This window comes from Dipteris shenzhenensis, chromosome 27, assembly GCF_047967505.1.
Source record: "Dipteris shenzhenensis isolate YYH24624 ecotype China chromosome 27, Dip_SZ_1.0, whole genome shotgun sequence".
Lineage (NCBI taxonomy): Eukaryota > Viridiplantae > Streptophyta > Polypodiopsida > Gleicheniales > Dipteridaceae > Dipteris > Dipteris shenzhenensis.
In genome coordinates this window covers 1,250,013-1,262,477 of record NC_141622.1, presented here as the reverse complement: position 1 = coordinate 1,262,477, position 12,465 = coordinate 1,250,013, and the positions used below count along the sequence as shown (strand labels likewise).

The 12,465-nt window shown below is 42.1% G+C and overlaps 1 protein-coding gene across 1 annotated transcript in view; it reads right to left on the bottom strand.

The window, feature by feature from the left end:
• Positions 1-12,465, bottom strand: part of LOC147883712 (uncharacterized) — an 81,332-nt gene that overhangs the window by 15,777 nt on the left and 53,090 nt on the right. The window contains exon 7 of the mRNA XM_087398831.1: positions 1,091-1,361. Within this exon, the coding sequence (XP_087254957.1) occupies positions 1,091-1,361 (271 nt within the window). The remainder of the gene's footprint in view (positions 1-1,090; positions 1,362-12,465) is intronic.

Below are 12,465 nucleotides of genomic sequence, written 5' to 3'. Positions count from 1 at the left end.
TATCCAACATTATTGTCCATGATTTGTCCATAGTCTATAAAAGAAATTTGAACATTCAGAGTTGTTTGCAACTATTGACTACAGCAAAGCACAGCGAAGCCAGCTTCATAAATGTTATAAAACCCAAATTTCTAGAAAAAATGCAAAATTAATGAGAATGTAGAATATCTACTGCATGTGCGCTTCAAATTCTTCTTTCAGCCATTTCTACTAGTCTCAGTCTCATTTCATTTTAATGCAATGTATTTTTAAAAAGGCATGATGTGCAACATTTTGTGCGGAAAAACTATACCAACATTAGAGCTCAACGACAAGCTAGCTCAGGATTTGATCCATGTGCTCACAACCAAACTCCTGGAGCAATGTTTCTAGGTGGTATGAAAGAAAACAGACCGTGCTACCCACTTTCACAAAAAATTTCAGAATGTTAACATTCAATGATTGTGAAACAGGAGATTTAAAAGTATTCGCAATCCAATGAAAGAGCATTTAAGAATGGATCAAGTTTCCAAAAGCCTATATGGGTGTTTCTTCCCCGAAATTATCAGAGTTCTTAATCATCCAAGAGAAATGCTCATATTAAAGACCCCAGGTAGTCGTGCAACCAGATTACATGAGCCTCCGAACAAAAACCACAAATTCTTCATTAATCCAGTCCATCTCTTCATTTACTGTCTGATTGATTGAAGACACAAGTCACAGCCTCAAAGGGCAGACAAACACAAACCCTTTGCAATTCTGGCCCATCGCTAACAACTCTATTTATGATTGATCTTCAAGAGAGCATGCAGTACTGCTCTTCGGACATTCAAACGCATATGTTTTGTTTCCTCACTGAACCCTGACTCAAAAACACCCAGAAAATCATCTAAAATAAGAACCAGATACCTTTTAGTTTTCCATTACTCTTTGGGGTTGTGGAGCATGTAGGAAAAAGGGCCAAACATTGCAGCATTATAGCAAATCATGTTCCAAATGGTGTGCAGATTACTGCTACGTTTACCTTGTAGACTCCGTTCAAAAACAAATCGAGCTTCATACCAACTGCTGAGTCCTCTCTTGAAAATACTGTGTCAGAAAAAATCCCTACCTTGTGAGTCAATAAGCAGTTTGTTGCTGAGCAGGTACCCTTCAAAAACTTCGTGCATACAGCCACCTTCTCTGGATCATGGATGTAAGGGCATTCGCCTTCACTCTTATTGCACTTACCAAAACGTGTGAAAAATAGGCAATACTGCTGCCTTTTGGCACGGCGAAAACGTGCAGTATGCAGGCTCCACCTGACCTTTTCACTTGCTAAAGCACGACTTGCGGCTTTTGGATCCCTTACAAGTTGATGGCCACTTCCAACTCGCACATACCTACCCAGCAAGGAAAAGAACAGACAATAAGAACTCCCAAATTTTCAAAAACTTGATATGCTACGCAAATAAACATCTTGACTTGAGCAAAAGAAAAATAATCTATGCAAAGAAGAACTTAATTTGAGCCATGCACAAGCTTTGGGAGGATGGAGAGGGGGATTGCTTATTGGAAAAAACACCCAAATGAAAGATTGCAGTTCACAGAAATTCTCCACAGCCAAACTGGTGCACTGTAGACTTGAACATATACAAAGAAAATCCAAACAATATGCAGCCTAAAAACAAGTTCCTGGAACCCAAAATATGCCCATGATACTGTTGAAACTACACTCAAAATCCCTCCTACAGAGCCAGAAATACAAGAATTGTATATTTTGCAGGCAGCTACAACAGCCACACATCCCCACACGGCATTAATTGCTGTAGTTAGTGTACAGACGTACAAGCATCATAAGCGCATTTAGTGCAGCCCTTACAAGCATTTAGAGCCTCTGTACAGTCCCCAAACCTGTGTGAGCTTTGTGTCCCAATGCCAAAATTGCGACAGGAACATATCAATATGTACTTGTGACAAAGTTGCATAAGTTTCTACAAAGAAGGAAAAATATCATGTTCCTCAACTGCATTCAAGATCTTAAAAGCTGTCCCATAATTGCAGTATTTCACTTTTCAAGTGCATGTGGTTTAAGAAGGGGGAAGTGAAGAACTGCACTCCAAGAGGAGGCATGTCTCCCAAGGACGCCAAAAAGTTAACCTGGTGTATGCTCGAAAAGGATGCCTGGAGGAGGATCATTCTAGGTTGAAAATGTACCACATAAGCAGAGTCATGAACTTGACATGAAAACAAGCAAGATGAAATGGGATCAAACAGCTAAATGGAATTTGTATGCAGCTTCTTTAAGAACATTTGTTAAGGGACTCATGATTGCAATCACATGTCTGTAAACTGCAGCTGTTTGGAGAAATCAAATGTTTGCTTCAAAGGGTTGGCCTAAAAAAAAGGCGACCCCAAAGCACATTCCCCTTTTGTTGGTTCTTCCCTTCATGTCTAGTATTAGGTGACACTTTCTTTGAGCCAAGCAAAAACCCCAATTCAGCCTTACGCAAGAGAGAGAGAAAGAAAGAAAGAAAGAAAGATATATAAACGTCCAAGAGAGAGAGAGAGAGAGATTCTCAGACAAAATCTATTTTGGAACCTCAGATTGAAGGTCAACCAGTCAGAAAGCATAATAGCATTGGAATTTTTTACATATTGCTAGGCACCCAATGCTGCTGTCCATTGTATGTAGGGGGGGTTTCATCACTCAACACATTGTATTTTCTGTTTTGAGACTAGTTTAGCTTTCCATTCCTTCTTTCATTTGTTGAGATGGTAAAGCATTTCTCTTTTATTTAAAATAAAACTACAACAACTTCGAAGAGAGAGTTCAAGAAATGCATGATTAGCATGCCAAAGTACAGCCACAGGTTCACTGCAATCCCTCCATGAATAGAGAGCCAAAAGAAAAGAGTGATCTTTCTATTCCTGAGGGATTTCCAGAGCCTATGCCAAAAGTTTTTCTTCACAACTATGGAAATTCAAAAACTATCCCCTCAGCTTCTAAAGTTGACCTCAACTAGAAAGCTTCTTGATGCAACTATAGAACTCGGGGGTACTCGCAGCAGAACTCCTCATCCACCCACTTGGCATTAATTCTTGAACTTGACAAGGTACCTATGGGCAACCTTGCCTTTGGATCCTTTTTTATCTGTGTGATACAAAATCTGCTCTAGTAGGAGGATCTCCTGCATCTCTTTCACCTTTGGTGGTTCTTCTTGAACTTGTTCAATGTCCTTGATATTTCTTTAGAAGACCCACATGGAAAGCATTGTGGATCTTTCAATTCTCTGGCGGTTCTAGTCGATAAGTGACTGCATTTGTTGGCTCACAGACTCGAAAAGGTCCATAATAACTTGTTGATAACTTTGGATATAATTTTTCTTTCCCTTTCATCTTTTTGAGTTTGGCTTTCTCAAACTTGAGTACCCAATCCCCTTCTTGAAGATTTAGGTCCCTTCTATGCTTATCTACTACTCTTTTATGCTTGTCTTGAGATCTTTGGATGGCTATTTGCACTTGAGAAAAAGCCGTCTAAAGGTCTCAAACATACTGATCAATCGCAAAAATCTCATTCTTCATCCTGAGAATAGGTGGCAAATCACCTTCCCGTAGATCACTTCAAAAGGGGCTTCTCATGGAACCATGAGAGGTGTTGTAAAGGGTGATACTCTTCCCACTAAGCTTTTTGCTCGGACACATAGTACCATAGAAGATCCAGCACCATGGAATTCGCAATCTCACTTTGACTGTATGTCTGGGAGTAAGAAGAAGAAGAAGAAAAATCTAACTTCCTCCCCAAGTTATCAAATAAAGTCTCCAAAACAAGCTGGTCATCCGGAGGTCTCGACAACTTACTATTGACTTGGGCAGCCCATGATGCTTGAAAATCTGTGCCATGATTAACTTTGCCATGTGGTCCACTTTGATGGTCTTCTTGACAAGAATGAAGTGAGCTTGCTTGCTAAACATGTCAATAATAGTCCAAATCCCATCATCTCCATTCTTTGATCCTGGTGAATCAAAAATGAAATCCATGGCTATGCTTTCCCATGGATCTTGAGCAATGGAAGTGGCATCAACAGCCCTGGGGTCTTTTGTCTATCATACTTTACTTTTGGCAAGTAAGACATTCCGTCACAAACTTATGGATATATTTTCGCATACTTGGCCAAAAGAAGTAGCTTTCAATAGCTTGAGTAGTGGTGGAGATACCTCCATGACTTGCACAAGGGGGTTATTGAGATTCCTCCATTACTTTCATCCGCATGTTACGGGTCACACACAAATGATCGTCCTTCATGAGATACCCATCCTTAAGAGACTACTGACTGGTCGACTCGCCTTGCTGAGTATTCTCCATGATTTTTCCAAATTTTGGGTCCTGCAAATCGTGCTCTTTCATCTCTTCAAGGTCAATTTGATAGGCTATGGTGACATTATTCACTTGAAGCGGCATCTGCCACTCTATTTTGTGCTCCTGGGGTTTGAAGAATCTCAAAATTTGAATATGGACAGAAAGTTTTCCCATTTCATAAGCTTCTCGAAAAGCTTAGTTTGAGTCAATAAATACCTTAGACTTTGGTGATCACTTGATTGTGAAATCAGCCCCTAAAAAGATAGTGTTTCCAGATAGTAAGAGCATGAATTACAGCCAACATCTCTTTCTCATATATCCCCATATGTCTCTCAACATCACGTAATCTTGTACTTGTGTAGGCGACCACATGCCCTTCTGATGAAGAGCAGCCCCAACACACTCTCCAAAATGTTGGAAAGGTCACCTCCCCATCTGTAAGCCCCCGAATGAGAAGAGCGAGGGGGAGGGGGACCTAGGGCAGGTTGTGCCCAAAGAGAGATTACCTGGATGTGTGGATCTGGGATAGATCTGAAGCATTCATGGTTGGCAGGGTGTCCCAGGTAAAAGGCACGATGACATCAGCAGTGTGCCGAACTGTACGGCGCCGGAGAAGAGCCTGGCAGAGGGCAGAACCAGCAGGACAGAAAGGCACTGACATGGCGGGGGATGGAGCAGCACACGGCAGCCCATATGGAGGGCTGGTTGGGCTGGGCAAAGCCAGCCAACCAGGCCCTATCTAGGGCTGGCCAAGGGCTCAGCCCTTGCATGGAAGTGTGGGCCAAAGGCCCTAGAAAAGAGAGCCCCAAAGGGGCGTTTATATACAGTCCAGGTCAGGGCCTGGTCGGCCTGTTTGGGTCAGCCATAGGCAGCCTGACTGGTCGGTTTTATGACAGGCCTTAGGGCCTATAAAAGCAGAGGCACTTGCCTCATTTCCATATCCAGCAGCCAGCAGTTCCAGGGCAGAAAGGAGCAGCAGGAAGCCTACTCTCTGGGCCTATCTACAGGAGGTGAGAGAGTGCAACAGGTGCTGCAGACTTAGCTCTAGGGAGAGGCTGGACCTTGGCTGTCTTCTAGGGCAGCAAGGTGCTGAGATCATCATACCTTCTGGAGCAACCATTCACAAGCACGTTGGAGCAGTGGAACAGGGACCTGTGTGCTGCACACAAAGCTTGGCAGGGGCTGCCCACCTAAGTTGATTCACAGGCAGTAAGGTGGAGAATTGGTGGGACTCTGGATCTATATCTTTTGTATTGTGTCCACAATTTTGGACGGAAATATATTATTTTGGTGGTTTCTCTATCTGGATGGTTCATTGTCTATTGATGACTCTGCACATCTATGTGACGCACATTAAGTAAAGAAGTTTGTGATTCCACACCCCACACCACACTGTGAGCTCCTGGGCATTACTATAAGTCTTCCGCTGTGCGTACCCTCTGTTGGGTCATTTCTAACATGGTATCTGAGCCCAAGTAGGAGGCTCACAGGTGTGGGAGCGTGAAGGCACGCTGTCTCTCTCTACTACCAACATAAGTGAGATCACCAATGAAATCTTTCACAAGTCAAAAGTTTCGTAGGACTTCTTGAATGGAATAGTCCACATTACATGCATGTGCAAATGCTTGGTTTTTTAAACTCTATTCACTCTTGAAACAAAACGCATGTTTTTTCTGTTTGCAAAAAAACCCTCTCTAATGAATCACTCTTACATCCCATCACTCCAACAAAATCTAAAGAGAGTACATCCACTTCTTTAAAATAAATTAAATTTCAAAACAAATCAATCTTTGCTTATAGAAGCCAAAATAGACAACATATTGACATGGTACCTATTAGGTAAACTTTCCTCTAGATCCGATGTAAGAAAACGGCTAATTGTTTATTAAATTCACATTTGGATGCATGAAGTTTTACTAAGTGGTGCAAAAGATAATGGTAATCATCTAAATCATGCCTTATCATTCGTTTTGATATGTAACATCATCCCATTTGGATTTGTAAATCAAAAGATAGATGCCTAAATTCTCCTCTTTTGGGCCAAAACAGACAACGTGTTAACGCGCTCCCTCTTTTGACCCAAAGAAAGAGAATTTCGACGTCCTGTATCTTTTGATTTACAAATCCAAATGGGGTGATGTTACAGATCAAAACGAATGGCAAGGCATGATTTAGATGATTACCATGACCTTTTGCACCATTTAGTAAAACTTCATGCATCTAAATAATTCAGAAAGCTCTTGGGAATCGACTTCCACGACTGGAGGATTGTGCCCTTGCGAGAAAGAGGGTGACTCAGGTTCAGTCAGGTGCATTTAAAGTTCGCGGTCCAGGTTATCTGGAGATGTACTTTTGTTCAAAGGAAGGACGGGTTGAAACTGACCCTCAGAGCGGTGCCTGGAAGACTCCACGTTGTTCACTCATTATGAGGGGGACAATTGGAAGATCAAAGAGGCTGGGTTGCTCAAGTTCGAAGGCAGGAACGTGACTGAAGGAGGTGGTGCCAGGAGGTGCTACCAAAGATGGACCTGTGTACCAGGATGGTGTGCGGAAGCGAAACCAAACCTGGTGGAGCAAGAGCCACTGGATGAAAAGCTAGGAAAATATTTTGACACCGAAAAGTTCCAGAGAACTACGACCAAGGAGTTACTAGAGCATCGTCATTGACGTGTTGGCATTGGGCCGAGATGTGTCGGTGAAAGGGGGTGTTGGAAAGGTCACCTCCCCATCTGTAAGCCCCCAAATGAGAAGAGCGTGGGAGAGGGAGACCTAGGGCAAGATGTGCCCAAAGAGAGATTACCTGGATGTGTGGATCTGGGACAAATCTGGAGCATTCATGGTTGGCGGGGTGTCCCATGTAAAAGGCGCGATGACATCAGCAGTGTACGAAACTGTACGGTGCTGGAGAAGAGCCTAGCAGAGGGCAGAACCAGCAGGACAGAAAGGCACTAACATGGCGGAGGATGGAGCAGCACACGGCAGCCCATATGGAGGGCTGGTTGGGCTGGGCAAAACCAGCCAACCAGGCCCTAGCTAGGGCTGGCCAAGGGCTCAGCCCTTGCATGGAAGTGTGGGCCAAAGGCCCTAGAAAAGAGAGCCTGTAACAGAGGGTTACTTTTTACTTAGGCTAAAAGTTAGTAGAAAGGCCTTTTTTGGCTTGTAAGTGTTTTCTTCTTTTTTTTGGGGATACCATAAGTTGCCACGTGGCATCCTAGGAGGTAATCCCATAAGCAATACTGCTTTGTAGTACCCTAGGCCATACCTATATAAGGGCTCTAAATGTACTTGGCAAGGCATTCATGACTTGTACTTCATTGCTGAAATAGAAATTACAGCAAGAGTTCGATACTCAGCTGAATTCTAAAAAGGATTCACTTCCTCCTGTCCTTGTGCAGCCCCTCACAAGTCTCTGTTGTAGGTCCAGCCCATGACCTTCCACTCCTACCTTTTTCCTAAAACATAAGGTACTTCACTACTCAACTTTCCTGCACATTCTACCAAATTTAGGGGTGTTTACTGTCAGTTAGGAGCAGTCTTGTTGCATTGGTATCAGAGCGCTTTTCGTGGGAATTTGAGTGAAATTCTTTGTCCAATCGATTTGAAATTTGGAGCATCTACTCTTGAGCCTAGGGTCTACCTCTCTGCAAAAATTCAGCGCCAGAAGTGCTCTCTGTTGTGAGCCGCCACATAGGCTCTGAGAACCCTGATTTTCAAAGTGCTCAGAATTTGGGGCTTCTTACATCAGTGGAAAGCCCTTGCTTCCCTGATCATTTCTATATATGAGAATCCTAAAATGGTGGAGTATTTCGTCAACATTGGAGTGATCTTCTCTTTGGCGCAAGAAACTGATGTAAGTGATGATCTGCTGTTTGCCTGCACCAAACTAAGTCGTTCTTGGCTTGATCTGTTCGCACTAATCACATAAGGCTGCTCCCTAAGTCTCATGGTGATTCGAAACTGTTTGGAGAAGTTATGAGCAAATTCGAGTGGCTGGAATAGAAGAAATGCTGCGGAAATTCAGATTTATAACTCCATTTTGGGTCAGCTTTAGTGCATATGGTCACTCAGCTCCATGGATGCAACTGATAAAGTTTGATAGTGATCTGGTGGTTTTTTGTTACTGAGAATTTCAAAAATTCAGTGCAACAGCTAGCGCAGAATTGCTATTTGCCAAAGGTTCTAGCAATTTCTCGCCATCCAGGTGTAATGTTATGAAATTCTACTCCTGATTGGCCCTTTGGTTCAGTCTTAGCATAAGGATCGCCTAAACAAGTGGGAAATTTCAAGTTTTCTCTCAGAAATTTGACCTGCGAAATTAGGGCAAAACTAGCATTTGGGGCTTTTGGTACTAGTTTTTTATTAGGGCTTAAGACAGTGCATTTACTCTAAATTCAAGTCATTAAAGATGCCTGTAAAGAGGTCTACTGGTCAAGCTAGTAAGCAGCCAATGAGTATCCTTGATTCTATCTCAGAGAAGGAAGCAATTGATAATCATGCTGAAGTTTTTGAGCCCAATTCATGTTGGCAATATTCAAGGGGATTTGGCAGCAACTCCTCAAGTACAAAGTTCAAACATCCCTTAACCAGGAGCAGATTATAAGGAGTTGTATGGACCCAATGCTACAGGTATTCAAGGAGTTAACCAATGAGATCAAGACCAATAATCAGAAGATTGACCAAAGGATGCAGAACATGTCTGCCACTTTTAATAAAAGGTTTGACCAGTTCAAGAGAAACCAAATTTATGATGGGAAGAGACCTGTGGATCCCCAAATTGATGGAGACTCAGGTTCAGATGATGATAATGATGATCATATACATGTAACTGAACCAATTGGTTTTATGGCTTCTGCCCGAAGGACCTACCACTCTAGTGGAATTACAGGTCATATGGATAAGGATTCAGCACATGGTAAGACTCCTAATAATAACAGTTCAGCAGCTGAAGAGTTGTGTAAACAATTCCATGAATATAAGTTGCTACCAGCAGACCTTAGGGCAGCAATGACATTCCAGCAATATATACAAACAATTAAATCTATTGAACCAAAAGGACCTGTTCATCAAGACAAAGATATGAAAGACAAGATTATACTTCCTGAGTTCAAAGGTGATTCTACCTCTCCTGAGGAATTGGAGGAATGGCTCAGCAAGATGGATGACTACTTCCTTCTATATCCAAAGGATAATCAAGGTAAAATCAGATTTGTTGTTCTTCATCTGGAAGATTATGCCCACTCTTGGTGGAGGCATCTACAGCAAGAAGGGTTAACTTTTAATGCTTGGAATGAATTCAAGGCTGAAATGCTTAGAACTTTTATATCTCCTTTTACTAGGGATCAATATATTTGTAAGTGGTATGATCTTACTCAACAAGGATCAGTGAAAATTTATATCAAACAGTTTTGGAAATTGGCTCTATTTGTTCATGGTATTGATGAAAGAGTTCGAATGCTCAAGTTCATCCATGGTCTGCATCCTAGTATTGCTTCAGATGTTGCAGCTCAAAAGCCCAATTCTCTTAAAGAGGCCATGCAGTTGGCAGAGCTTTATAAACCCAAATACAATGGGAAGGAGAAGACTTTGGGTATTGGTCACTTTGGAACTAAGCCTATGGTCAAAGGGGTTTCCAATGATGAAAGCAAACTTCCTGCACCTGCTACAACTTCTTCTATTTCTAGGTTCCCCACAGTGTATGGCAGTGGCATGGGACAACCTAAGGCTTACAAGGCTATAGATGTAAAGTCATCCTTTAAACCCAGTCCAAAGGATGATCTGAGTGATAAAAGAAACAAGTTGGTTAAGCAGTTATCTCAAGCAATTATTGATGACAGGAAGAAGAAAAATTTGTGCTACCTTTGTGGTGAGAAGTGGACCCCTGAACATAGGAATGTGTTGTTGGGATAAGTGTGATCAAGGGCTTGCTCTATGGTGCATATGTGCATCTAGGGGAGTCACATATGTGTGTGTGTGTGTTGTAGAGGCACATCTAGTGCTATGATGTGTCTAGTGTTGTGACCTAAGTGATGATGTAAGCCAAAGGCCCCCACATGGGAGGTTCCTTTGCTTTAGGCCAATCCCACTGATGTAGGGCTGATTGCCACTGATGTAGGGAAGGTGCCTTTGATCTAGGCCACCTTCTCCCCATTTCTATAAGAGAGAGTCACCTCTCTCACAATCAATAGTGAACAATATTTTTGGTTACATCTTGTGCTCTCACTCCTCTTCCAAGATGCATCTATTCTATCCCACGTGTTTCTACATTTGGTATCAGAGCTTTAGGTTCTAGATCTAGCTTAGCCTAGCATTAGATGCTCCCTGGTAGGAATTCTTAGACTTTTTCAAGCTTCTACCATCTTCACTATTTCTTCCCCAAATTTGTGAGAGCTTGTTCGCCCTTGTCGTTTCACCATTCTCCAAGCCCTTTGTGCTGTAGAACAATCTCTGTAGGACGCACCTTCAGCTCGAAGCTTGTCGCGAAATTGTGCCACTATCGCCTGTGCCAACAAGAAAATAGTCCGCCGATGTATCGCGTAATTCCGTCTCTATGGTCACTCATTTCCAAATTCCTCTGAGCACGAGTTGGGTGACGCTACAAGAAAGCTGCTGGTGTATTTTGAGCCTGTTTGGTCAAGTATTGGAGGAGAAACAGATGAAAAACCAGTCAAACTTACTAAGCTTGGCTATGGCGACCTGGCACAACATTGCGCGCTTCCTTGGTTGAGGACCTTCTGTGGTATAAGGCCTTTATTTCTGCATAAAAATCCCTTGAATAGAGCTACAAGCTATGCGAATTGTGGCCTCCAATCTACCTTGGTCTCTGCTGGCAGAATTCTTCATATTTTGGTCAAAGGGTGTTGAGCAATCACCATAAATTTGGGGCTTCTATTATTTACTAAAAATTTTCTTTGTTTTGCTTGTACTTGAGTAGTAGAACTCAGTCATGGAACTCATGAGTGTCCTTATACTTTGCATTTAGAATGATGACTATGTGATTCTCTTTGACCATGATTGATGAGTACTTGAATTGTAAACATGACTAAGCCCGAGCAAGTAGGGAAGTTTGATGGAACTAGTTTCCATACTTGGCAAACAAAAGCTAAGTTTGTGCTTATGAAAAAGGGGATATGGAATGTTGTGAATGGAAAGGAAAAGAAGCCTACAAAAGAAGAAGCTAATTGGTTGATCAAAGACAAGAAGGCTCTTGCTATCATTGCTTTGGGATTAAGTGACTCATACATTCACCACATTGATGGCTTTGAAACTTCACATGAAGCTTAGGATCATCTTCACACAGTATTTGGTGCACAAGGGAAATGCTTCAAATATATCTTGCTTATTAAGTCAGGAGCAAAGTTAAGCTTAATTCTAGAGATTGATGAGGATTTATCTCCTAATACTTCTGCAGTAGAATCTGAATTTCATGAATATCGGGACTGTGTGAATGAAGGCCTTGATGATGATGAGGATCATAGTTCCAAAAAGGGGACCACCTTTCCCTTTGATCCAGGTGGGTTATCCATATTTGACACCATGCTTATGGATGATAGTTTACCAAGGTCCTCGAATAGATCTAGACAATGGAACATTGAAGTTGTTGAAGGTTATGAGAATGAGATCCGAAATTTTGATGGAAAAGATGATGTTGATGATGATGAAGTGTATTGGGATAACAATCAGTTGTGTACAGCATATCTCCTAAAGTTTTTATGGGCTGCAAGGGCTCTCAAACCCTTAGGTTAAAAGGAACAATCAATAACAGACCAGTCCACATTTTGGTTGACAGTGGGAGCACTCATAACTTCATTAATGCAAAGACACTTCAAACATGAGGTTATGCCCATCCACTTTGGATCATGGGATCAAAGTTGAGATGGCTAATGGTCAGCATTCCCATAGTAAGCAATATTGTCAGGCTGCTCAAGTGCAACTTTCACAGGACTATACTTTTCATGGAGATCTATTTGTCTTGGAAATGGGAGGCTGCTCAAGTGCAACTTTCTCAGGACTATACTTTTCATGGAGATCTATTTGTCTCGGAAATGGGACCTATTGACATTGTCCTTGGTTGTGAATGGTTGAGAACCTTGGGAGAATTCTCTATGGACCTTAACAGATTGTATATGAAGTTTATGCATGGAGGTAAG